Here is a 27,538-nt window from a genome sequence, read left to right on the forward strand (position 1 = left end):
GAAAATTACAACAGCAACACTTCTCTACCCCTGAGGATATTTCATCTATAAAGGCAAAAACATAAAATATTAAAATAATCTGCCCTTTCTCACCATCAAAAGGAATCACATTCTCAAAGGATTCCTGCAATGTACAAAATTCTGAAACAAAATGTATTACTCCCTAAACCAAGACCACAAAATCAATCAATGTTAAGCTGCCAAAAAGACCTTTTTTCATGGAGGGGTAGAAAAGACACCTTGTTGACTAGTTTTCTTTTCTTTCTTTTTTTGAAATAATCGTATTTAGAGAAAGATAGCAAAAGGAGTTTCTGGGCTCATGAGCTTTTCATTTTTCACTTTGATTCAGAATAGTTCTTAGTATTGATAGTTGGGAGTGAACGACTTGCTTTGTTCCTGGGGAAAGCCCTGGTCTTCCCCAACACAGCTCTCTGAAAACAATTAATCGAAAATCAGATGGTGAGAATAAAAATGCTATCCATCCACCTGTTCCATCTTTTCCGGGTTTCCCCAGCAAGAGCACCTGGAGTATCAACTGTATTCAAAGCAGAAGAGCGCAGGGGCTTCAGAGAGGAGGAAGTCACTGGCCTACAGCATCAGCTAGGGAGATATGAGATCAGAATCACCCAGGAGGTCTTCACAGGCAGACTGGCCCGGGGCCTCCGGAGGAGAATAGGACAAGCAGAGGCACATGCTCAAACATCAAGGTGTGCAAACACATCCTCACTGGGCTAGAAAGGAGCATACAGGAAGCACACAGACAGCAGCAGGAACCTGTGCCTGGCTACTGGGGTCAATTCTTAGGAGAGCTCTGTCTTGCAGATGAGACGCAAGTGACATCCCCTGGGGATGTAGGAGAGGAAATGCAAATATACGCATGCGCACACATGCATACTTGGTTTCTTCCGGCTCACAGTGGCCGCCCCACAGTTCTTGTCTACTTGCTTGGCTCAGAACTTCAGCAGCTGTAGTCTTTTTTTAATTATCTACATGTCCTTCTCTCCTCTTTAAGGCAGAAACATATTTATAGTTTCAAACACAATGTGTCAAGTTCTGAGACCCATACTAAGCAAGTTAATCACAGGCTGGAGCACAGAAGGCAGTTGGTCCTTTCCGGCTGCAGGCATCACTGAGGCAGGCCTTGGACCTGAAGCAGTGAGGTGGGTTCCTCCTCCGTGTGCTGCTATGGCATGTGATCAAGTTCGCCCCATGAACTTGACCATGGTGGGGCCACAGGAGAAACCAAAGAAGCAAAAAGCATGACTAGGTCCAGGCATTTGTAAAAATGTTCACTTTGCATTTTCCATATCCTAACAAGATGGCAGCTCTTGTCTGCCTGATCCAACTTTCAGAAAGAGTAGGTAGGCAGAATCTACAGCCATACCACCCTGAATGCACCCGATCTCGTCTGAGTTGGGAAGCCAAGCAGGACTGAGCCTGGTTAGTACTCAGATGGGGAAAAGAGCAGGCAGGACACGATGTCACAACTTCACATAAAGTCACTGTGATCAGAGCTAGCTCACATTCTACTCTTCACCTTCCACAAAGACAAATGCACACACCCCCATCCACTCTCTCTCTCACACACACACATACTCACAATCTATGCACACACACACCCCATCCACCTTAGAGGAAATCTTTCAACAAGAGGCACTTGAATGATATTTGGAGAGTTCCCATGAAAAGGCCTTCCCCTCACAGTGAAGTGGGAGCAACAGAACAGAAACCAGGTCCTCAGGACTCCATCTCTTCTTGGTCAAGGGGCGGTGGCATAAAGCTGACAACTTCATCATACGTCAGGCTTTTCCCTTCATCAATGAGGGGGTCCCTGCTTTCAAATGACTGATCATAGGGATCGGCCACCAGCTCATCATCTGGATCATGGTACTGCGCAAAGTAGATGTGTGCCAGGGCTTGGGCTGCTGTAATCCGCTTATCTGAGTCCAAGACGAGCATCTTCTCCAGCAAGTCGACAGCCAGGGGATTGGCACCAATAAATACATTTGCAAAGTTCATCTTAGGCATCTAGGTCAAAGACTGAATATAGTTTCTTGCAGACTCTGAGGAGATTTTCTTCAAAAGCTCAGCCCCTGGGGTTCCAACGAGTCTTAAAATGAGCTTCAACTGATCAATATGGTCTGTACCAGGAAACAACGTTCTTCCAGTCAACAGCTCAGCCATTATGCATCCCACTGACCAAATATCCACTGTCTGGTTGTAATGCATCCAGTTCAGCATGATCTCCGGAGCCCTGTACCACCTGGTGGCCACGTAACCTGTCATTTCATCATCAGTATGCCGAGCCAGCCCCAAATCTAGAATCTTTAGCTCGCAAGTCCTCATTCACAGCAAGATTACTGGGTTTTAGGTCCCTGTGAATTATGTCAGCTGAATGTATATACTTTAGACCTCGAAGAATCTGGTAGATGAGGAACTGAACATGGTCATCAGTAAGTTTCTGACATTTTACAATGTTGTTCAGATCAGCCCCCATGAGGTGGGTCACCAGATACAGTCATTGAATTCCTCCAGAGACCTTGCAGGTGTGAAGACATCCAAAAGACCAATCACGTTCTCATGCTTCATGTGCTTGAGTAAGCGGAGCTCTCTGTAGGTCCTCTTGGCATGGATGATGGACTGAAACGGCCTGGACAGCTTCTTCACGGCCACACGCAACCCAGTTTTTGTGTCGAAAGCAGTGCAAAAAGTTGTATCTGGGTGTCTCTGTCCACTCCCAACTTATTCTTGGCAACTTCAATATTCAGGTGGCAGACCTATTCAATGTCCTGTTTCCTGGCTTGGCACCTCTCTCAAACTTCCCATTCACCCTTAAAAGTTGCCCTTGCCACACGGAACCGTAGGCGCCCGAGCCCACCAGGGACAGGCTCTGGTATCGCTCAGGCACCTCCCAGATGGTCTTGTTCAGCTCCTGCCGATAGAACGTGGGCCTCTCCTGAGATATCTTCCAGCGGCGGCCACGGGGCGAGGAGGGGGCCCGCGGAGCCCCGGCCTGCACCCGCACCACAGCCCGGCTCCGGTGGCTCGCCCGGGCTGGCGAGGGACCCCCGCGCCGGCCGCCCGCCCGCTCAGGGGTGGCCGCGCCCACGCAGTCTCCCGCGCGCGGCCCCTGTCAGCGGCAGCAGCTGGATGCTCCCGGGCCATCAGGGTGAGCCTGGCTAAGGGCAGAGGCACGCTCGCCAAGCGCCGCTGCCTTGCAGCAGCAGCTCGTGGACCACGCCGATGGCGGGGTGGGGCACCGCGCGACAGAGACTATAGGCTACTGGTCTTGCTAGACCTGTACCAGGAACTCGCAAAACTCTTTGAACTTTGATCTCCCTGTGACCCTGCCCTCTGACCTTGATCCTGTTTAGGTCCCACCATCTCAGCTGCCATTTTATGCCATGCCTCATGTCTCCTGACTCTCAGGTAACCATGGTATCCCTCTTCAACTCTCCATTAGAGTTGATCTGGTTTGCTGAGACTGTTTTTCTGCCCTTCCTTTAACTCTACTACCCTCATGGCTCAGTTTTCTAACCTTATTAAGTGCATTTGAAGCTACAAACTTTTTGGGGACACATATCTGCTCACAGTTGCTGGCTTTCTGATAAAGATTCATGGTTTGACCTCTAAAAATGTGGCTTCTCTGTATCTCATGATCGAATTTTCATGTAACAAGGCAAGGATGGACAAAAGGATGATTTCAAGATTCCATCTCAATGAATGACTGGGGACAGTGGTATGTGCCTATCATCCCCAAAGACATGGGAACGCACAAGTAGGAAAATTTTACCACAGGCCTGCCTGGGCATAAAGTTAAGACCCTATCTCAAAAAATAAGCAATGCCTGGAGAAACTGGAGATGTGACTCAAGTGGTAGAGTACTTGCCTTGCAAGTATGAGGCCCTGAGTTTAATACCCAATACTGAATAAAAACAAAAAACAAACCAAAAAAGGGCCTCCAAGATAAACTCTGGCCGGGTTCTAATTCTTTCTATACCATGGTTTGCTTTGATATCGGCAAAAATTCCAGGAATATATACAATATAAGATCCGGGGTCAGAAATATATCTCAACCCAACTTCCTATTGGATTCAGGGCTCCAGATAATGCAAATCTGATAGTCAAACCTTTGCTCTAACTTGGAAAACTCTCTAACATCTTCTAAGTAAATTAAAGAGCCAAGCCAAGCCATCATCTCCTATTCCAGGAACTGTGCAGAAACCAAGTTGTTATTTTATAAAACTGAGAAAAATAAAACAGATACATTGCAGCTCTTGCACTGAAAAAGTGAAATCTGGTCCCCAAGGGAAGGTGTGGCAGGCATCCTTCTGACCCTCTATGAATCCACAAGAACGGGCCTTGCTTCCCACAGGATTGCAAAACCCTATTAAGACTATTTCCTGAGAAACATCCGGAAAGGTTTAAGGTCACAATGACTTGACTGAGGATTCAGTAAAGGTTCTGGAAACTGACTGCAGATGTTCCAGACCTAGAATTTGATAGGTGGGTGTGGTGGGCAGTGGACTGAATGGTGGTGTCAGGTGGCTTTGTCCAGAGTTTGGACCGTAGTTTGCCACACAAGTAAATAAAATTCGGCGTAAAGAGTATTGAATTAACTATATAATAAAGTTAAAATAAGGCTAATCTGTAAAAAGTCCTCTGCTTCAGAAAACATAGCCTTAATATTTCTCAGGAATTAGTAGGATGCTAATATTCTCTTTGCTCTGCTGAGAAGACAGGGAAGTGCTAAACCTAACCTTCTTCTTTCTGTGCTGGGGCAACAACATGATGGTTAGATATGTGAGTTAGTACCACATTTAAGTTCTCACTTCATCACTTTAGTCAAATTAAATGGCTAGCTCCCCTGCCCTGCCCTGGAGTGGCCTCGTCTCTCTTATGGGAATCATAGGCATACCCTTTTTTCATGATATGATGATCGGAGTTAATATACAGAAAGCAACCTTCCAAAGCTGGGTATGCTGGTGCACACTTAATCTCAGCACTCATGAGGTATAGGCAAGAGGATCTGGGCTACATAGCAAAATTCAGTCTCAAAATGGAAAGAAACTGTTGGGTGTTTGTGGCTCATGCCTGTAATTCTGCCTACTCAGCAGGCTGAGCTATAAGGACTGCCATTAAAAACCAGCAATGTCTATGAGACTCTTAGGTGTGGCTCAAGTAGCAAAGCATTATCCTTCCTTCCTTCTTTCCTTCCTTCCTTCCTTTCTTCCTCCATCCCTTCCTTCACTTTTCTATCTATCTATCTTTCTCTCTCTCTTTCTTTTGTAGGGCTTGAACTAGGTCTAGATGCTATCCCCAAGCTGCTTTGTGCTCTACCACTTGGCCCATAACTCCACTTCTGGGTTTTGTTTTGTGTTTGTTTTTTGTTTTTTTGAGTGGTTAATTAGAGATTAGGGTCTCACCAGGATTTTTCTGGCCTTGCCGGCTTTGAACCACAATCCTCAGATCTCAGCCTCATGAGTAGCTAGAATTACAATTGTATATTGTATATATGTCTACCTGACCTAGAGAAGAGATAGAAAAACAGGATGTAAGATATCACAAGAAATGTATACACTTCCCTACTATGTAACTGTACCCTTTTTGCACAACACCTTGTCAAAAAATTTGTGTTCAATTAATAAACAAATAAATTGAAAATAAAAAAAAGAATTACAATTGTGAGTTACTGGCACCCAGCTTCTTTTCTTTTTCTTTTTTTTTTTTTTTTGGCCAGTCCTGGGCATTGGACTCAGGGCCTGAGCACTGTCCCTGGCTTCCTTTTGCTCAAGGCTAGCACTCTGCCACTTGAGCCATAGTGCCACTTCTGGCCGTTTTTTCTATATATGTGGTACTGGGGAATTGAACCCAGGGCCTCATGTATATGAGGCAAGCTCTCTTGCCACTAGGCCATATCCCCAGCCCCACTGGCACCCAGCTTAGAGCACTATTCTTTAATGAAAAAGTTAAGGGAAAGTACCAGGCTCTGAGTTCAAGTCCCAGTACAGGCACCAAAAATAAAAAAGACTTCAGATGTTTGAACTGATCAGATATAAATCTGAAAAATGATCATGTTTAAAAAGAAATAAAAGATGAACCCAAAACTTTATAGGAAACTAAAAAATAACCTAGCATAATTGAAATAAAATTTTTTTAAGAAATAAAGAGTACAGTAACCAAAACAAAAATTTATGGACAAAACTTATTTTTATAGACAAAACCACATGGGTGCTGGGAATATGGCCTAGTGGCAAGAGTGCTGGCACCGCATACATGAAGCCCTCTGTTCAATTCCCCAGCACCACATATATAGAAAACGGCCAGAAGTGGTGCTGTGGCTCAAGTGGCAGAGTGTTTTCCTTGAGCAAAAAGAAGCCAGGGACAGTGGTCAGGCCCTGAGTCCAAAGCCCAGGACTGGCAAAAACAAAAAACAACAACCAAAAAAACACATGGGCAAACAGTTGATGATTTTCTGTTGCCTTTCTTCTTCAGTATTTCAGGCTTAGGAACAGTGCCTGAATATGTTGTTTTGTTATGCATAAGGATATAGGTTTCAGAATAAAGGAATGGATAAACAAATCAGGAACAGAGCTAGGACCAGAATCCAGGCCTCCTGCCTTCTATGCAGTCTTCTTTTCTACCCTATCAAGTTCCTGGTTTCCAGAGTTGATTGCATTTTTCCTGCTTGCCTTCATTCAGTGGGTTCCAGCTCCTAACACCAAATGAAATGGCCACAAGGGGGCAGGAGGGAGAAAAAAGGGAGCCTCTGAATAAACCATGAAGTGTATAAAGTTCACTTGAAACTAGAGAGTTGATACAGTGGTCCAAAAAGAAAAAAAATAGAGTGTATTTAGGAGAGAGAAAATTTTCTGTGCAATTTGAGGACATCAAATCAAAAGAGTCCTGAGTAATAAATGACCTATCCAGGACAGGATTTTTGTAGAGAACTCCCAGGGTGGTTGGTAATTTTCATTGGCCGTTGACTGGGCTGAAATTCTACATTGTGAACCTTCTCTGATTGGTAAGTTGAGGACACTGAAGCTGAGACATGTCAGGGGCTGGAGGACACTGACTTCAATTGCTCATTCAAGTCTACTAGAACATCCTATAGGTTAATCTTCAGCAGGTATAGGTGCCATCCTCTTTCAGTTTCTGGATTCCACTTCAAAAAATGTAGCCTTAGTTACTGGGCTGTTTTTTATTTTAAGATTTAGTTTCTCTATGTTGCCCAGGCTGGTCTTGAACTCCTGAAATCAAGAGATTCTCTTTGCCTGAGCATCCTGAGTGGTGGACTACAGAGACATAAGTGTGTTCTTTGATAATATCAATCTGTAAGGACTAAGAAGTAAGCATCCCACTATCCAGCCAGCCATCAAGACAGTGACATTTAGTAAACAAACAAAATGAGCATGTGCAGGCACTGTGTAAAGAGCCAGTACTGCCTGGAGGTAGCATCCAAGAGGAGAGAAGACATGACAGCCACATCTAGCTTAGTATGTTGAGCTGAGAACAGAGTGACATGTACTGTAGAAACACAAAGTACAGGACAGGGAAGAAGTTAAGAGGACATGTAAGCCAACTCTTAAAAGAGTGAATAGGTGTTCAGGAATCCTCTCAAGATGGTTTTCACATGAAAAGTACAGCCATGTTTCCCCTTTCTTTTAACTTGATTAAAAAGCACTTTAGCAGGATATTCAAGAAGATTCTGGTAACTGAAAGAATCACCTACTAATAAACAGACGTTTTCAGCTGGATGACTTTTTTGTTTGTTTTGTTTTGTTTTGTTTTAAACAAGATAGTTCTCTGTTTCTTGCCCCAAATGATGGCCAAAATAATTCCGGTTCACTGCTGAAGCAATCACCTATATAATAAAACATCATTCAGAGACCTGTTTGCTCATGACACCACAGGCCATGCCCCTAAAGAAATGGAAGTGTGCATGTTTTCTCCCCCATGTGAAAGCTAAAATACAACTGTACAGGAGAACTTATACAGGGCTCTATGTACTTACACATAAACAAACAGACAAAAGAAAGGTACTCTTCCCATACTTGTCATTCTAGCTACTCAAGAGGCTGAGATCTGAGGACTGTGGTTCAAAGCCACCCAAGGTATGAAGTCTGTGAGACAGTTATCTCAAAGTAACTACCAAAAAGATGGAAGTGGAGTGTTGGCTCAAGTGGTAGAGCAGTAGCCTTGAGTAAAAGCAGCTTAGGAAAATTACCCAGGTGCTGAGTTCAAGCTCCAGGACTGGCACACACACACACATTTAAAAAAAAAAAAAAAGGCTACTCTTAGAGGAGAAACCTAAAGATGTCCTCTGAATATTTTAAAATACTATTTATCAAAATGAATTGGAGGAAATGAAAACTTGATTTTATTGTTGTTATTATTATTGGTGTTGTTTTGGGTTGGTTTTTGTTGTCTTTGATGGGGAGGCAAAAGAGAGGCATGAGGTAGAAAGGTGAACAAATGAAGTCATGATATTTAACATATATTACATGGAAAATGAACTGTGTAACCTGTAGGCAGGGATGGAAGAAGGAAACTGGGGGAAAGTAAAGGAAGGGGTGACATTGTCCAAGAATTATATTCATTGCCTAACTTATGGAATTGTAATCCCTCTGTACACTCCTTATAAAAGAATTGGGGTGACAATTTATTTTAAAAAATGGTGATACAAGCAAAAGCTCAATTGACAGCAGGCAGATCCATGTGAACTGATGTATTACCCTAAGAAAAAGACTTTTAGAACACTGAATATTGTTGTGTTGTGATATTTGGACTTGTTTATAAAAACCTAAGATATACATGTGAACATAACAATGCTTATTTCCAAACTACAGGGTTGTGAGGTACTTACACTTTCCAAGTATTACATTTGGCATCATTTTTCTTGTTTAAAATATATGTTACTGCAGATGCTAGTGGTTCACACTTGTAATCCTAGCTACTCAGGAAGGTGAGATTCGAGGATCTTGGCTCAAAGTTAATTTGGGCAGGAAAGTCCATGAGACTCTTATCTCCAATTAACCACCAAAAAGCCAGAAGTTGAGTTGTGGTTCAATTGATAGAACACCAGCTTTGAGTAATAAAGCTCAGGGACAGTATCCAGGCCCATCCCAATACTAGTGTGCGCGCGCGCACGCGCGCACACACACACACACACACACACATACACACACACAGAGTAATCATCACTCCATCACTCCATTCTGGAAGACTTGGTCAGACCACTAGACAGACCAACTACCTACTGCAGGAAGGCATGGCATGCTCTCAGTTACTAGGTTCTGGAAAGATGGACTCTCCTCTCCACCAAGTGTCTACTGGGCTCTGTGCTAGGGAAGCTTATGGAGCTGGCTGGGACCATGAGCATCACATGTCAATGAGATTTTCCCCACAACAAAATGAACCCTGTGAGGGCATGACTCCATCTCTTCTATGTGCTGGTGAGTTACTGCAGTTCACTGGGAAAGTTGTTTGGAACTTACAAAAACTCCCAATCCTGCCTTGGGGAGTCTGTGCCTCTTGGCTGGCTCACAGTTCTTCCTTTGTGACCATAATAATCACATGCTGTGTTGTGCAACTCTCATTATTCCCATCAGAGCAGCCTGGTGCACAAAAGGGAAGCCATTTTCTGATTCAGATAGACAGATTCATCTGAAGACAGCAGCAGAGACTGTCCTCCAGGGAAGTTCCTTGCCCCTACTTCCTCCCTCATCTCCAGTCTACTGTCTCTATTGCTGTCCTTCCCCATAGTAGGAGGACATATGGAGAAGAAATGCAAACTAGTCATCCTGGTACTTCCAGAAGGCCCATAGGGCCTGGGAGGCCTGGTGTTGTGGGAGGTGGAAAGCAGACAGGGGCCTTTAAGCCCTGAAAGGTGCAAGGGGAGCTGTGTGGGATCCAAGGGTCTAATGGTTCCCAGGCTAGTGTGGCCCTCCCCTAGCTTCCTTCTCACTCCCTGCCCTACCTGGGTCCTGACTCCCACAGTAGGTTCCATTTCCAATCACAGGAGGCTAGAAAGGGAGGAGGAGGAGCTTTGGTCTGGGCAGAGGAAGGTCTGTCAAGGCCAGTGTGGTGGGAGGTGATGACAAGGCTGGGCCTGGAAGCCTTGTGTCTTGGGTCACAGACCTGCAAACCTGTGCTCTCTCCATAACCCCTAATGTGAGGAGGCCTCTTGAGCTGGGCTGTTGGGAGATTCTCAGACTCAGTTCTCCAGTGTAAATAGCAACCTATCAAGAGACCAACAATTGCAACAGGACAACATAGGGCATGTCCTAGTTGCTTCACCATCATGGAGAGACTACTGACTGCCCATTCCTCCAGTTCTCATGGTGTCTGAGTAGAAGCTAGGATGTATTCAGTCTCCTGAGCTCTTCCTTCCCCTGCTGTCCACGCAGTAACCGATCACCAGGTGATTCATCCTCCTTTGATTGTGGATCTGTATAAATCACAGATGCTCAAGTTCTCAAACACTGTGCCCACTACCCATCTCTTTGGGCCCCCTGGAGATCACATTTGTTAGGGCAGAGTCCTCTGACAACCTGGAAGTTTCCTGGTTAGTAAAACTGAGGAGTTAGCAGTTACACTGGGTCATTCAAGCTGGACTATTTGTCACTTGAATTAGTCTATTTTGGCATTCTGCATTGCAGGCAATCTGTGATGGAAGTGGAAACTCCTCTCTAGGCATACAGTTTCCAAATCTATGATCCTGTGTGGTATTCATCCCTCTGCTCTGCAGACAACTTAATGTGACCCAACCAAAACTACTACTGTGTTTAAATCTACACTCCACTCCTCCACCCCTCAAAATATGGAGCTGCCTGGAATATGTAGCTTGGAGGGTCATAAAGGGTAGTAAGAAAGGAGCTTCTGAGAATACTCTGATGTCTCAACTTCAGCTTCATGAGTACAGAAGAGGTATGTCTGGTGGAGACTATAAAACAGTCTGTCTCTAGCTCACAGTGGGGAAACAGGCTGAGAGAAGTAGGGACTTGTGCTCCATCTCAGCAAGCTGGGTCTGATTTTTATTGCTGGCGCTGTTACCTGAGATGCATTCCAGGCTTAGGGTGAAATCCATGATCCATTTCAGGAAATGAGATTGTTGCTTTTTCATTTTCACAAATAAGGAAAAATAAATACCAGATGTTTAAAAACATGCTCCAGTTCATTTTACAGGAACTTTAAAGTACATTCTGATGGGGAAAAAAACTAAATTAGAAAATCCACAGAGCCAAAAAAATTTTTAAAGATGTTTTGAATGAAGATGTGCTTTGTCTTTTGCTCACATCCATAAACAATATCTCATTGTTTCGTCCCCAGGGAGCAGCTGTGAAGGAAACTGGAGGAAGGGAACAGACACAACACCCCATCTTTGTGCTTCATACAGAGCTGGGCTTTTAGGCTGGCCTTCCTGAACTGTGGGGGTTGTGGTAGGCATGACTACTAAGTGTCAGTGACCTGATGGATGCTTATAAAAGGGCTTGGGGGAAGCCAGTCACCAAGACAGGCATCTCAACCTGGCTGATCCTGTATGTGGAACCCGCTTTCATCTTAATCAAGAGGTATGTACTGTGGTTTTAATTTTCATTTATGACAGATGATGCTTAACAGGGAGTGGCTTTGCGTTGCCCCTTTGTAACCTATGGAGCACTTGTACAGGGGGCCTCACTGTCTTGGTCTCATTTTTCTTCAGCCTAACAAATGCTGTGTAAGTGAGAAGTGCAGATACCCTAGGCAGCAGGCCTGTACTCACCAGTCTCCTTATATCCTACACCCTCCTCCTACAAACATGACCATGAGAATATTCCATACACCAGACTGAACATGAACTCTCTGCACATGATCCCATGGTACCTGACCGTAAAAATCAGATGAAAACTAGCATCATATGAGCAGTATTGAACACTAGATCACCCAAATATTTTGTTTGAAAGCTATGATTCTTGTTAGATTTGAAGACTAAAATGAGTCTTTATGATCTATTAATTTGGGAAACCACAAAATTTAGTCTTAATGCTCTATAGCTCCCCAGGGTCCACAATGATAGTCAGGTAGTCTTGGGGGAGACTTAGGCTTGAATTCTGGTCTCACAGTGTGCTAGGTAGGAAGTTGGGCAGAACTAACCTCACCTAGTACAGCTTTTATTTCTTTTCTCAAGGCTAGTGTTCTACCACTTGAGCCACAGCTCCAGTTCTGGCTTTTGGGGGATAATTAGAAATAAGAGTCTCACAAACTGTTCTGCCTGGGATAGCTTCAAATCATGATCCTCAGATCTCAGCCTCCTGAATAGCAAGGCTTACAGGTGTGAGCCACCAGTGCTCAGCTTGCTCTCAAGATATTTGAGAGTGAGTTAAAATAATTTAAATTTGTTTTTAAAAGTCTTACTCATTAGAATAATCTCCCCACAGTATCAGAAAATGTGAGAATAAATGCTTATAAATAATTTGTATCTTTCCCAAGGCCATATGTATACATTAATGACATGTTCAATAAATGCTGGGGAAGGAAATTAGAAGGGGCATAGAAAATTAGGGATCTATCAGCCTCTCCTCTCTGAAGGAGTTTTAGCCTCAGAAACCAAACGCCTGCAACTAAGAGGCTTCTCTGGGAGAGATATGATTAAGGGGGTATTATCCTTGTTCTACAATCCTCCTACACACCCAAAATGTGTTTCAGCCTACTGGAGAATATCTTATAACAAGACATTTGTCAGAGTAAGACATGGAACTTTTATTGTTATTGTTTCAAAGTGCAATGAGACCCTGTAAGAGGGTCAGTGCTGTGTGTTACCCTTCCAGGCCCAGTACCCTGGAAGAGCTCCTGGAGATTCAGGAACCCCTTGAAAATGAATGCAAAGTTTTGCGGATTTAAACAAACCTTCCCTCTTCCCAAGGTCAAAAGACGGGTGCTGTTTACATGGCAGTGGAAGTTGGTGGGCAATGGAATCTCCAAGACTAAAAATGGTGGTCCCAGTTCAGACTTGCTAGAGGGAGCTTCACCAGCCCCTCCCTCCTCCACCAATACCAGCTGGCAGCTCGCACTTGAGCTCTTATTCATTACATAACTGTTCTTTTGAGAACCAAGCAACAAAACCTCCAGAAGAAAAGCTATCGATTATTTAAAGTTATTTGGAGGCTTAGAGACTCATAATGAAGTGGTTATAATTATTCCTGTTGTGACACGTCCTTTTCAATGCTCAGATCTGAGAACATTTTGCTTGCATTGACTCAGTCATCTCTTCACAGGGAGAAAGGCAGAGGGCTGGAAATAGCTTGTGTGCAGCTCCAGGCAAGGAGTCATAACTCAGGGAGCAGATAAAGGGCAAGTCAGTAAAGGGGACCGAGAAGAGCCCAGGCTGCCCACAACCTGCCCTCAGGACCCTTCCTCCCCCAGCCAGTGCTCCTCCCCAGAGCATCCCAGAGCTGCAACGCTTGTTACACAGTTACACACCAACAGACAGTCCTTCTCTAGTTAAGTGCACATCATCTATTAAAAAGGCCCTCAAGCTGGGCACCAGTGGCTCACACCTGTAATCCTAGCTACTGACGAGTCAGAGATCTGAGGATCATGGTTCGAATCCAACCATGAAAGTCCGTAAGACTCTTATCTCCACTAAACTTCTAACAAAAAAGTTGGAAGTGGATCTATAGCTCAAGTGATTGAAAAGGCCCTCAACACAACATTAAAAAATTAGAAAGTATGACACTTTCTGATTTCAATAACTATCATTTATTAAACATGTGTTTTGTCAGATACAGCCTGGAGAACTCCATATACTTCTGTCACTCTCCTTTCTCTCTCTGTCTCTCTGTCTCTCTGTCTGTCTCTCTCTCTCTCTCACACACACACAGACACACACAGACACACACAGACACACACACACACGAAGTGGGCTCTCCCTATATCACCCACACTAGCCTTAAACGTTTGAGCGCAAGTGATCCTCCCACCTTAGCCCCACATACCACCAACATTGACTTTATACTAAGGACTTCACTTAATTTGCACAAAGATTCATTCGGTATCTAGTTAGGATTATCATTCCCACTTTACGGGCCAAGAATTAAGGTGATAACTTGGACACAGTTATACTTGGTAGAGGAAGAGTTTGAGCCTGATCTCCCCTTAATACTGCTCTCCATTACAGCAACAAATCTATTCGGTTGGTAGAACAGCCCAAGGGGATGGAGGCTGGGGACATTTCCCTTAGGAATCTCATAGGATGCTCAATGCTTTGCCTTGCTTTGATGTGTTTTAGAATGTTATTCCATAGATGATTAGATGGTTTCATTTTTCCTTTGGTTGTCTCCCATCATACCCTAAACACACACTAACTATCTATTGAGCCTGACAGTTTGAGGCCATAGAGGTAATTCTGAGGAAAACTAGACATGGTGCCCACCCTGAAGATACATATGTGGTGGGACTAGGGTACAAATGGACCCAGCAAGCTAACACAGGCAGGGGGTGTTCAAATGAGATGCAAAAGCCCGCACAGTGTTGTGGACAATCAGACAGGTATCCCACAGGATGAGGGGTAGCATGAACTGAGAAGGACATGTGCTGAAAGTCAGGCACTTACCTGAATCTTGCTCCATCATTATGCGTAGCCCCTGGAAGCTCAGACACCTCCAGCCACTTTGTTCCAGACCTCAGGATGATGAAGATGATGTTGCTGCTCCCTACGCTGGCTGGTCTGTTTGCTGTGGCCCAGGGACAAGCATTCCACCTTGGGAAATGTCCAACTCCGCCGGTGCAAGAGAATTTTGACGTGAATAAGGTGTGGCAAAAGGCAAACTCCCTATTTGTTTCTTAAAAAAAGCAACACACTTGGTATGAGTAACACTGAAGTTATTATCAGTCACTGGCACTCAGTATGAAGGATTATTAGGCATACAGTATAACTATTTTACTCTTGTATTACCATAGTCCCAATACCTGACAGAAACAACCTAAGGGGGTGGGGGGAGGATTTCTTTTGGCTCCTGGTTTCAAAAATGTCAGTCCATCATGGCAGGGAGGATATGGCACAGCAGAGTCGCTTATATCATGGTGGCCAGGAAGCAGAAACAAAGAGGAAGAAGCCAGGGCAAGAGAAAGCCCCTTAAGAACATCCTCCCCATAGCCTGCGTTTTCCAAGTAGACTCACTGCCAACCTTTCTGCTCTTCCCAATCATGTCATCCTATTAGGACCTGTCCATTGATTAAGTCAGAGCCCTTATGATCTAATTGTCTCTGGAACACACACACACAAACTCACCCAGAGTGGTACTTTATTAATATCCTAGATGCTTATTTTTCTTGTTTTTTTTTCCTTTTCTTTTAACAGACTGGAATTTGAACTCAAACAGAACTTCTTATTTGCTAGGCAGGTGTTCTACCACTTAAGCTATGTCTCTAGCTCTTTCCCTTTGTATATTTTTAAGATAGAGTTTCACTTTTTTTGGTGGTGGGGGGAGCCTGGGCTAGCTTGGACTTTAGTCCTCCTATTTTATGCTTGCTGTCTCATCTGAGATAACAGGTGCTTGCCACCACATACTGTTTTTTTCTGTTGGGATGAGATCTTGCAGATATTTTCCTTTGAACTATGATCTTTGTATCTCAGCCTCTTGAATAGTTAGAATACTAGGAGTGAACCACTTGAACCTGGCTCCCAGGTGTTTCTTAATGCAATCAAGTTGACAATCAAAATGAATACTACAGGAAGTAGAAGGGAATGGGTCAAAATGTGAGAAGAAGGGCTGGAGTCTGAGGGGCCGAAGCAATATTCACAGGTTGAAGGAGCTCAAGTGACAAAGTGGGGTTAGGAAGAAGAGATCTATACAAGCCCTACAGAGACTTACCCCACTACTATTTTAAGGGCTGATCTTCTTATTTAGGTAAACTTGGTATACCACAATGAACCTTTATAGAAAAGATCCAAGGAATTTAAGTTATATTTCAATTTTAAGGTTAAAAACTCCAAGATGCTTTGGAAATTATAGTTGATTAGTATTTATAAAATTCTGAATATTGTGTGTGTACATACACCTATGTGTGTGTGCGCGCGCGCGCGTGTGTGTGTGTGTGTGTGTGTGTGTGTGTGTGTGTGTGCCAGCACTGGAGTTTGAACTCATAGCCTTAAACTCTTGCTTAGTTTTTTCACTCAAGGTTAGAGCTCTACCACTTAAGCCACACCTTCACTCCCATTGGTTTTATTTTTGTGGGTGGTTTTTTTGTGTGTGTGTGTTTTTTTGTTTGTTTGTTTGTTTGTTTGTTTTTTCCTTTTTAATTGGAGGTAAAGGCTCATGTATTTATCTGCCCCAGCTAGCTTCAAACTATGGTTCTCAGATCTCAGCCTCTTGAGTAACTGGAATTACAAGAATGAACGACCAGGGACTGGCTCTTTCTTCCTTTCTTTCTTTCTCTTTCCTTCCTTCCTTCCTTTCTTTCTTTCTTTCTTTCTTTCTTTCTTTCTTTCTTTCTCTCTTTCTTCCTTTCTTTCTCTCTCTCTTTCTTTCTTTTTTCTCTCTTTCCTTCTTTCCTTCCTTCCTTTCTTCCCTCTTTTGCTGTCTGTCTCTCTGTCTATCTGGCTATACTTGGGTTTGATACTTAGGTTTGAACTAAGGGACTTCTGCTTGCTAGGCAGGCACTTTGTCACTTGAGCTCCAACCTCAGCCCCAAAGCTTTTTAAAATGTATTATAAATTAGAACTTATTCTAAGGACATCTATGAAGCCAGTTAGCCTTATTTTTTATTTATTTATTTATTTATTTATTTATTTTGGCCAGTCCTGGGCCTTGGTGAGCACTGTCCCTGGCTTCTTTTTGCTCAAGGCTAGCACTCTGCCACTTGAGCCAAAGCGCCACTTCTGGCCGTTTTCTGTATATGTGGTGCTGGGGAATCGAACCCAGGGCTTCATGTATATGAGGCAAGCACTCTTGCCACTAGGCCATATCCCCAGCCCCTTATTTTTTATATTTTAAGTGAGTGTTAAGTTCAGATTTTTTTTCTTTATTGGTCAGTCATGGGGCTTGAATTCAGAACCTGGGTGTTGTCCCTGAGCTCTTTCACTCAAGGCTAGTACTCTACCACTCTGAGCCACAGCTCTGCTTCTGTTTTTTAGGTGGTTAATTGGAGATAAGATGACTTTTCCTGCCTGGGCTGGCTTAGAACTGTGATCCTCAGATCTCAGCCTCCTGGATTGCTAGAATTATAGGCATGAGTGAGTCGCTAGGAGTACAGATGTGAGCCACTAGCACCTGGAAAGTTCAGCATTTTTAATGGACAGTTGCACATGAACGAATAAGTGGGAAAGTTATGGTAATAAATGTGGGTATATTTGGGTATATAATGTGAATGTATAAATGTGCACAAGAAAGTGCAAGTGTGAATTTGCACAGGAAGCAGTGTGACTGCCTCCTGTTTGCAATCCTATTTGACATTCTCAAGATGAAGTACTTCAAATTTTCTTGGATTTTTTTTTTGGCAGTCCTGGGCTTAAACTCAGCACGTGAGCACTGTCCCTGGCTTCTTTTTGCTCAAGGCTAGCATTCTACCACTTGAGCCACAGTGCCACATCTGGCTTTTTCTATATATGTCGTGTTGAGGAATTGAACCCAGGGCTTCATATATACGAGGCAAGCACTCTACCACTAGGCCATATTCCCAGCCCCTCTAAATTTTGTAAAATAATTTCAGTTAATATTGGATTAGGTAAATGTATTCAAATAGTTCAAGAGGGTTGAAGGTATGGCTTATTGTTATAATACTTGGCTAGCAGGAATAAGGCCGTAGGCTCGATTTCAGCACCTCAAAGAAACAAAAAGCAAAACCAAAAAAACTTAAGGAACAAAAGAGTCCACAATAAGAAAATTTTGTTTCCATTGACTTCAATATCCTCCCCAGGAACAACCAATAACACCAGAGGATTGTGTATATTTTTGGAGACAATGTCACCACAAACAAGAAAACATGAACATAACTGTAGTAAGCAGAATAGTGGCTTACAGTGGCCACACCCTAAACCTAGAACCAGTGGCTGCATTTCTTTATGTAGAAATGGGGATTCTGTAGATGTGGCTCAATAATAAAACTCAGGCTAATCTGCCACTTATTATTTGTTGTTATTATTATTATTATTACCATTATTAATGAATTAGTCAGAACAATTCCAGGGTAACAATGTAATTTCTTAAAAGTGAGAATCTTTCTGAGCTGTGGTCAAACAGATTTGATGAAGCAGTCAGAGTCAGAGAAAAAAAACACATCAGAGACGGAATATAAAAAGGATCTGATCTATTTTAGCTGGTGTTGACAATGGAGGAAGGTTGTTCGAAACCAAAGAAAAAGCAGGTGACCCCTAAACCCAATAAAAAGCAAAGTTCTCCCTTAGGGCATCCAGAGAGGAATGTGGCCCACATCTCCATTTTAGTTTATGAGACTGAGATCAGAACTACAAGAATTATGAGGTAATAAGTCTGAGTTGTTTTAAGTTTGTGGTAATTTATTATGACACAATAGAAAGCCAATATCATAACCTCCTCCTCTATTTTTACATGAAAGGTCGCTTCATATATACACCATTTTGTACCTTGCTCTTCACTCTTTTTCATTAAATATATCTGGGATATAATTGCATATCACTCATTTAGAAGAGGATGTATAAAGTTCCTTTGGATGGATGCACCATTGTTTATTTATCCAGCACCCTATTTATGTTCACTTAGACTGTTTCCTGTCTTTTCTCATTACAAATAGTACTGAAACAAATCATTTTTAAAATGTATCATTTTTTTTTTGTAGAGGAGATGCATTCCTAGAAGTGGAATTGCTAGGTCAAAGAGTATATGTATTTTTAGTTTCGCTAAATATTGCCAAACTGACTTCCACAGAAGTTATAAACTGGCATTGTCGATGGTAGGCATGTTTAGCAGCATGACGGGCCCCTGGCCCTTATGGGCACAGCAGCAGCTTCTTTAAAGATGACACTACATACCTCAGTTCTGGATGGAGAACCAGGCCCTGCAGAGGGATGTCTGTCATCTGAATCCTGCCCACTTGTCAAAAGTATTTGTGGCCAACTTCTAGTGTAAGATCACAACCAATTCTGGGCCTTAGTGCCTTACAGCCAACATTTCTGACTGTACAGATTTCAAAGATGCCTTGTAAAATCATGAAACCTTTGAAATGGAAGGTTATTTTCCATCATCCAGACCAATCCCTTCCTTTTTAGAATCTGGAATTTCACATAGGCTTTGACTGAAGAGGGCATTGAGAACATATCTAAATAAAGAGCCCTTCAGGAATAGAATGTAGCATTCAACCAGATCAGCACACATCCATTCATTTGTTCTCATTTGAATCAATGTCTTGCTCAGTTACACCGGGAACAATGCAGCCTATTTTGTCTGGTTTCCCCAGGAAAGGCTTTGCTCTAAAGGACAACAATAGGATAGAGTTCACAGGTCCCCAGTGAGCCCCAGGGGGTTGCTCTACTTGTTGTCTCCACAGTATCTTGGAAGATGGTATGAAATTGAGAAGATCCCAGTGAGCTTTGAGAAAGGAAACTGCATCCAAGCCAACTACTCTCTAATGGAAAACGGAAACATCAAAGTGTTAAACCAGGAGATGAGGTAAGCAACTGCTCAAAGGATCCAGGCATGGTGCTGTCCTGGGGTGACTGGTGCCTGTGTAATTGGAGTCAGGGAGAGGATAAGCATGCCTCAGGACTAAACTAGTCATTTATTTCATTAACCACCTGCTGAGCACCTGCTGAATACCATGCTCTTGGAGAGGCACCAGGGTCTCAACAGTAACCTTCACTGTGAGATGGAATTACTGGGAGCAAAGGACATTGGGACCACCTTGTGCCAATGGTACCCAAGTCCTTTCTGAACCATCTGCTCACAGAAACCCTTCAGCTTCATTTGGAACTGATAGCATTTTATCTCTCTTGACAGTTTGTCCTGTCTCTGGGCAAATTTACTTGTTAGGAAACTCCTTTCATTAAGGCGAGAATCAAATTCCTATATACATATGTGTTCACTCTAGGTTATGCAAACAGGGTATTCTTCAGGAGTGTACATTTCTATTACTGAGATGTGTGTGTGTGTGTGTGTGTGTGTGGTGATACTGGGGCTTAAAATCAGGATGTTGTGCTGTCACTTGGCTTTTTCACTTACAGCTTGTGCTCTACTACGCAAGCCATACCTCTATGTCCAGCTTCTTTTTGGCTAGTTAATTGGCCATACAGTCTCCAGGATTTTTCTTACAAGGCTGGCTCTAAACTGTGATCCTCAGATATCAGCCTTCTGAGTGGCTAGGGTCATAGGCATGAGCCACTCTCACCCAACTACTGAGGGCTTTTAACACTGATATTTGAGCCAAGATTTACACTTTGAAAAGCAAACATAAGCTTAAAGAGCCCTAAGAAGTCCTTCCCAGTCACCTTCCGTCCACAAAGGTAACAGCATCGACAAACACATTAGGTATTTCCTATTTGTAATATACTATTCTGTGTATGCAAATTCGCATATGCTCATTAATCCTCATAATAACCCTGAAGTAAGTATTATTGTTAACCTATTTTCATGAATGAAGAAAAATGTAGGTAGAGAGAGATAAGTTAACTACTACACAGTGGATCAATAACAAAACCTAACATTTAAATCCAGGAAAAATGAAATAGAAAGGAGAACTGAGAACAGATGAAAGAAAGGGTTGGGGAAGGTTGACCTTCCTTTTCACTCTAGGTTTGGAGAACTGTGTTCAATGCCAAGTAAACAACTACTATCTCATGTGGAAGTTGCTAGGCTCTTGGAGATTCTTTGTGGCCATCCACTATCCACTAACCTTTCTGTCTAACAGCTCAGTGGGCTGACCCCCTAGCCCTAAATAAACCAGAGTACCAGAGGAAGGATCTTTTTTTTTTTTTTTTTAATAAAAAGAACAACTCCAGCTCATTTCAGAACTCCAGGAAAGGGCTGCACCAATAGAGCTGCAGTTACCAGAGATCTCATAAGCCCTCATAGGAATTTCATAGGCCCTTGTTAGTCAGCTGTCCAACATAACAGTGAAATCTCAGAGGCAATTAGCTTGGAAAGAGAATAAGTTTATTTGGGCTCATGGTTGTGAAAGTATCTGTCTGAGATCCAGTGGCCCATTCCTTTAGCCTCTGGTGAGGGTGGCCCATCAAGGTGGGAGTGGGTAGTGGAGTGAACCACTCCCCCCAGGAGCCAGAAAGCAAAAAAGAGAAATAGAAAGATATCAGGATCCCACAATTGCATCCAGGGCACATCCTAGTGACCTCAGGAGTTCCCACTAAGCCCCACCTCCTAAAGGTCCCACCATTTCCGATAGCACCCTCCAAGAGCCAAAGCCTTTAACATGGGGATCTTTGAGGGACCTTTTTCAAGTCAAAGTAGGCAACAAAGTCGAAATGATCTTATTTAAAATATCTTTCCTATTCTAAGACCACAAATCATATATTTCTCCTTCCCTTTTTCCATCTCTTTTGGAGTGGCAAGGGCCCTCTGACCATATCCTGAGTGTCTAGCTGCTCTGCCTCTAAGATTGCACCTGTTTGAGATGCAGGGCAGGTGGAGCAAAGCTTATTAGCTCAGGAAATGGTGTTGTTTCTCCTTTTAGGATGGCTGCCAAACGAGAAGACATGGCAGGGAGTCTGGATAAGGGAATTTTTAGCCAGAGTTAGAGAAATTGAGGGTATAAAGTTCAGCTGCCTTTTATTACAGCCTGGTTCTGCCACTCAGTATGTGATCTTAAGTTAGTTAAGATTATCCTGTAGGTAATAATAATAATAATAATGCACCTCCATGAGACTGAGCAATGGCGAGGAAACACACATATAACTTTTAAGACAGTGTCCAGCATGTAGTAATCACTTAATAAACTTGACCTGTTAGGGTTAAGCTGCTGTTCTACCTTTGAAAATACAAATGCATTTTTCCATTGACAAGCTGTGAATTTCTGATCAAAGACTAGTGTTTTGAGAACTGTTGTGTGGAACAAAATAAAAATGATGGCAAAAAGGGAAGGAGTATGTTGGAAAGAGCATGGATAGTTGCTAAGTTACTGACTGCAGAGAGAAACAGACCAGTATTCCAGCTACCCAAGTTCCCGGTGAGAGAGAATGGCATGCTTTTCAGCCCCTGGTGTCAAACAGACAATACAGCCAGGAATATGAGAGTACATTTCCCAAGCTCCCTTACTGGTTGCTTATTGTCTGTCATCTAGGACATCTATCATCACTAACCTGCACTAACCTACTGACCTTTTAAGGTGGTTACTCTCAATTTAATCTTGCTGGCTTGCTTGAGGATTGATGGACAGGTAGCTCCTTTGTCACTTCCTAAGAAGGGTCTTTAGCTGCCTGTTCACCTTCCTTCTTTGCCCCATGTCCAGGCCTTTCTCCTTTCCCCCTAGGCTCTTGAGGTCATTGGGAGTTAACCATAAATACACCAGGTCCCTTTGAAAAGATGGAAGTATTTTATTCAGTCTAAGACTATCACTTTTAAGAAGTGCCATCATTTTCTATACCACTAAGAAAGAAATGGCACTGCCAGGGGCAAGCCTTAGATGGCATTAGCCTAACCAAATGCACATTGTCATGTGTGAGATCTAGATTCACCAGACGGACACTGAGTCAGGGTCACTATCTCCCTACTGTTTGTTTTTACCTAGTCTACATCAAAATCTGCCATACTTGCTTAGATGCGTGCGTAACTGGTAGGAGCTTTTGAGCTCAATTCCCTTGATGAGACATGACACCACTGAGACCCAAAGAAGGGAAAACTTCTGGAACTCCAGACTCCCTGGGTGTTTTGCATTGTTTTCATTGGCAGCTTCCTCCTTTGACTCCTCATTTGTGAAGAAGTGAATCTTCTCTATGTGTCGAGCTTTTTTGCTGCTCTTTCTCTTTAGAGTCTGGGAGCAGGAAATGGGCTGAAAAACAAATAACAGATGGTCCAAAAGAACAGTATTGAAGGACAAGGGCCTAAAAAATTATCTAAACCCAGACCATCTCTATAGTTACTTCTTATCACTGAGTGCTGCCTTCTTCTACTTAGTCTCAATCACAAAGGAAGGGGCAAATGTGTGTGTGTGTGTGTGTGTGTGTGTGTGTGTGTGTGTATGTGTGTGTGTAATGTATATACTGGGGCTTGAACTCAGGACCTGGGCTCTGTTTGTTAGCTGTTATTTTTCTGCTCAAGGCTGGTCTTCTACTACCAGAGCCACAGCTCTATTTCCAGCTTTTTGGTGGTTAATTAAAGATAAGAGTCTCACAGACTTTCCTGGCCCAGGGTGGGTCTCAACTTCAGGCCTCAGATGTCAGCCTTCTGAGTAGCTAGGATTATAGGTATGAGCCACTGGTACCCAGCTCCAGGACTGCTTTAGAAAGCCCCACACCAGAAATCACCATGCTGGACATCGTGGTCCCTTTAAAGGCATAAATCTTGACTTGCATAGATTTTTGGTTTTTTTGTTTTCCACTTATTGCAGACCTGATGGAACTGTGAACCAAATTGAAGGTGAAGCTACCCAGAGCAACTTTACAGAGCCTGCCAAGCTGGGAGTTAAGTTTTTCCAGTGTAAGTATCCACTTCTTTCAGGAAATTTAAGGCACAGGCAATATGCAAATGGGAGGCTAGAGCCTGGGTTGGAGGACTTCTGTCATACCCAAGTGCCATCCATCAGGACACCATACACATGTATTTGAGCACATACTCCATACCATACACTGGGCTAGGTACTGGGATGCAATGACGTGCAACACAAAGCTGGCCTTGTCCTTCTTAAGTGGACATCCCAGTAGGCTGCTGATCTGTAACCAGGAAATTTACCATACAGTGATTCCCAGTGTTCCCACAGGTGAGCCCCAAAGGGAAGCACAGATAGCACAAGCAGTGGGAGACCTATTATGGTGCTATTTCTCTGCAGAAACAGAAGCCCTCAAATTAGCAGGTGTGAGTAGAACAACTAACATCTGTTGTTGGTTTGGAGGCAAGAGATGTAATGAAGGCCAGTTTGAGCCCTGGTACTGCCACTTTCTAGTCACGCTGTTGGCACTCTAAGAGAGATTTAATCACAATCTGCCCCAAATTCTGAGCTAGCTGGGGAATGGACACAGGAAGCAGAGACAGCACAAGGTCTCTGGAGATAAACTGGAGAGCTGAGCTTTAAAGGATGAGGTTTTCTAAAGCTGAAAGTATTTGGGAGACCTTCTCCATCTTTCAGGGCGGATATAAAAGTCACCAGCTGCAAGAGAAATCACTATCCCTCCACCCTACTATCCCTAAGAAACACACACACACACACACACACACACACGCGCGCACACACACACACACACACACACACACACACACACCAGTTAAGTCTTTCTAGAGAGAAAGTTCTTATTTACAGATCAAAGAAAGAATGTTGGGAGGAGAAAATAGCACTTTCCACAATATGACTTTGAGCATAGAACTTCCCATTTACCAACTAGGAATATCTGCCCAGTGTCAGGAAGAGAAACTTAGACAAGTGCATGTTCCGTAAAATATCAAGGGCTTTGTACACATTTATTCAAATTAGTTCTTGTCAGTTTTACAAAGAAATTGAAGAACAGAGGATGTGAGTGATGAGGGAAGATATTGAACTAGTTAGAGGTAGAATTGGCCTCCAAACTCTTAGTTGAGTTGCTTTCAATGAAAAAATGGGAAGGACTAGGGGAATGGGATGAAGACCAAATATCATTTACACTATCCTTATGAGGAATCTTGGAACAGAAGTTCACAGAGAGGCCCGAACTCTTTGTTGGGGAAGGTGAGAAGGATTTATTCTGGCTGGAGGACTTAGATGTTTACACTGGGCCTTGCAGAGTATGTGTGGGATTATAGGAATGAATGAATGGTCTAAGGGAGGGAATGGTATGGGAGATGCCTGGATAAAGAAGCCAGAGCAAGAGGGAGTGCACTGAGTGAGGGAGAGGGCTAAAGGGACCCTTGAGTGCCTTGTGAGAGAGTTCACATTGCAATGCCTGTATTAAGAGAATGTCAGTGTCTCCTACATTGACATAGCTCTGTTGTTGGTGTCAACAGAGAGACAGAAAAGTTTCTGTACTAAAAGGAACCATCTGGCTTTACAGTGGAAGCATTTGGGGTCTTTGAGAGATGCTAAACCCACCTTAGTCTATTCTTCCTTAGCTTCAGATAGTTGGTGCTTTTAATGGCTTCCCAGTGATTCTAATGTTTGGCCAGCATTAAAAGCCATTGTTATACCCTCCTTCCTGGTAGCAGGTGGTATCTTGGGGTAAGTAGGGGGTTCATGTAAATAGTCTGGACCAGTGAACATGGAGGTACTGGCTAAGTGGAGTCAAGAATATAGGGCTGGGGCCACAGGATTTCAGAGTTAGACTCTGTGAGAGGAACACAGAATGGAAGTATGCAGGTAGGATATACCCTTACTGCTGGAAATGGTAGGAAACAAAAACATCCCCCCCCCCCCGCCCCCGGCAAATCACTCAGTGTTCAAGACTTCCACTCCCACTGGCGTCATGCAGAGCAGCTGAGTCTTGCAGACAGATGTGTGATGGTATAGATGCCTCACCCCTGCGAGTAAGGCAAGCAGGGTGCCAACAGTGCTGGAAAAGTTAAAGTCGGGATTGCATTCGCCCAAGCATCCTCTGTTTCTGTATTGATAAACAAAAAGTGAAAGGTAGGGAGGAGCTTGATGGCTGGCCCTCTGGGAAAACTCTTTCATGTTTCCTGATACGTATCTGGGTCCTTCATACCCCACCAAACTCCAACTAGCTTCTTGGGCCATTCCTAGTGGAGAGATATTTTTTGGTGGAGGTGGTGGGCTACTTAAAACTCAGGAAAGCAAATCACCCCCCGAAAAGCCATTTGGAGTTTCTAGGGGACAATACACAACTTCTGCTTGGTACCTTTTCCATGGCTGAACTATGAATCTTCCTTGGCCTGGGCTTCTGTTGTGGAGGCCCATTCACAAAGGAAGTTTCCAGATCCAGATAGGATGATTTCTCCATCTCTCATGTTAGGTTTCCCTTTAATCTTTGGGTTTTCACACATGACAGATGTCAATCAATAAGCCTTTATAGCTATGTGATAGAAACAGCTTATAAGCCATAACCAACTAGCTGACTGCATTCTTAAGAGTGGGAAGATTTGCAGAGATCATACAGAAAGGGAAAAAAAAAAATCAGCCTCTCCCTCAGGTAGATTCTAGAAAAAGTTGGGTGGTACACTCTGAAATCCTGAGGTCCCAGCCCTATATTCTTTTTTTTTTGCCAGTCCTGGGCTTGGACTCAGGGCCTGAGCACTGTTCCTGGCTTCTTTTTGCTCAAGGCTAGCACTCTGCCACTTGAGCCACAGTGCCACTTCTGGCCGTTTTTTATATATGTGGTGTTGGGGAATCGAACTCAGGGCTTCATGTATGCGAGGCAAGCACCCTTGCCACTAGGCCATATTCCCAACCCCTGAGACCTATATTCTTGACTCCACTAGTACCTCCATGTGCACTGGTCCAGACTATCTACATGAACCCCCTACTTATCCCAAGATACCACCTGCTACCAGGAAGGAGGGTATAACAATGGCTCTTAATGCTGGCCAAACATTAGAATCACTGGGAAGCCATTAAAAGTACCAACTATCTGAAGCTAAAGAAGACTGAGGTGGGCTTAGCATCTCTCAAAGACCCCAAATGCTTCCACTGTAAAGCCAGTCAAAAACCCCTAACCAAAAGCAGTAGGCTCCTGACTCCTGCAGATGTGGCTTCCCTTGCTGGGTCCCTTCTCATGCTGTCTCCTCCTGGTTCTCAGTGATGCCATCCTCACCATACTGGGTCCTGGCCACCGATTACGTGAACTATGCCCTTGTGTACTCCTGTACCACCATCATCTGGCTCTTTCACCTGGATCATGTCTGGATCTTGGGAAGAAACCCTTATCTTCCTCCAGAAACAGTGACCTATCTAAAAGATATCCTGACTTCTAATAATATCGACATTGAGAAAATGACTACAACGGATCAGGCAAACTGCCCCGATTTCCTGTAAGAAGGCTCCGAAGGAAGCTGCAGAACACTCCATGTTACTTCTTCTGCTTAGCTTTCCCCCACCCCAGCCCACCCCTTGTAAGCAAACCAACCAATCATCACAAGCCACTGCCTGTGCCTGAAGGGAAGTTTGACTATAGATGTCCATGGGAAAGAAGTCATGGAAAGTTGGCCCAAACACAGCTATACCCCACTCCATTACCCTGTTAGCCCAATAATAAATACTTGGCTGACCTGTTGTGCTCATAGTGGAATTCCAGTTAGCCTGATTATTGTGGGTTTCCATGATAACCTATACTTGTAAATCCTGCAACTCTTGGGTTGAGAAAAACAAAGCTCTAAATGGACCTAGTTTAAAGGTGGTAGTACTATTCTGGGAGGAGAAAGCTGATGGCAGACATGTTTGGGTGTCCTGGAACCAGTATCCCATTCTGCAACAGAGGCTCTTTAAGGGCATTTGAAGGTTT

General features: G+C 43.5%; 1 protein-coding gene and 1 pseudogene across 2 annotated transcripts; one reads left to right on the top strand and one right to left on the bottom strand.

The window, feature by feature from the left end:
- Nucleotides 1-109: 109 nt before the first annotated feature.
- LOC125351844 lies at nt 110-2,718 on the bottom strand (annotated as a pseudogene).
- An 8,741-nt stretch (nt 2,719-11,459) lies between these two features.
- Nucleotides 11,460-27,152, top strand: Apod (apolipoprotein D). 2 transcript variants are annotated; one of them, XM_048346903.1, is made up of 5 exons: nt 11,460-11,573; nt 14,622-14,791; nt 19,504-19,625; nt 23,512-23,600; nt 26,837-27,152. In XM_048346903.1, exons 2-5 carry the CDS (start codon nt 14,669-14,671, stop codon nt 27,070-27,072), a joined length of 570 nt encoding a protein of 189 aa, XP_048202860.1. In that variant the 5' UTR covers nt 11,460-11,573; nt 14,622-14,668; the 3' UTR covers nt 27,073-27,152. The 2 variants fall into 2 exon arrangements, with proteins under 2 accessions (XP_048202860.1, XP_048202861.1); XM_048346904.1 differs by having other exon boundaries at nt 14,628-14,791.
- The last annotated feature ends 386 nt before the right edge of the window (nt 27,153-27,538 follow it).

The sequence above is a fragment of the Perognathus longimembris genome, chromosome 5, assembly GCF_023159225.1.
Source record: "Perognathus longimembris pacificus isolate PPM17 chromosome 5, ASM2315922v1, whole genome shotgun sequence".
NCBI lineage: Eukaryota > Metazoa > Chordata > Mammalia > Rodentia > Heteromyidae > Perognathus > Perognathus longimembris.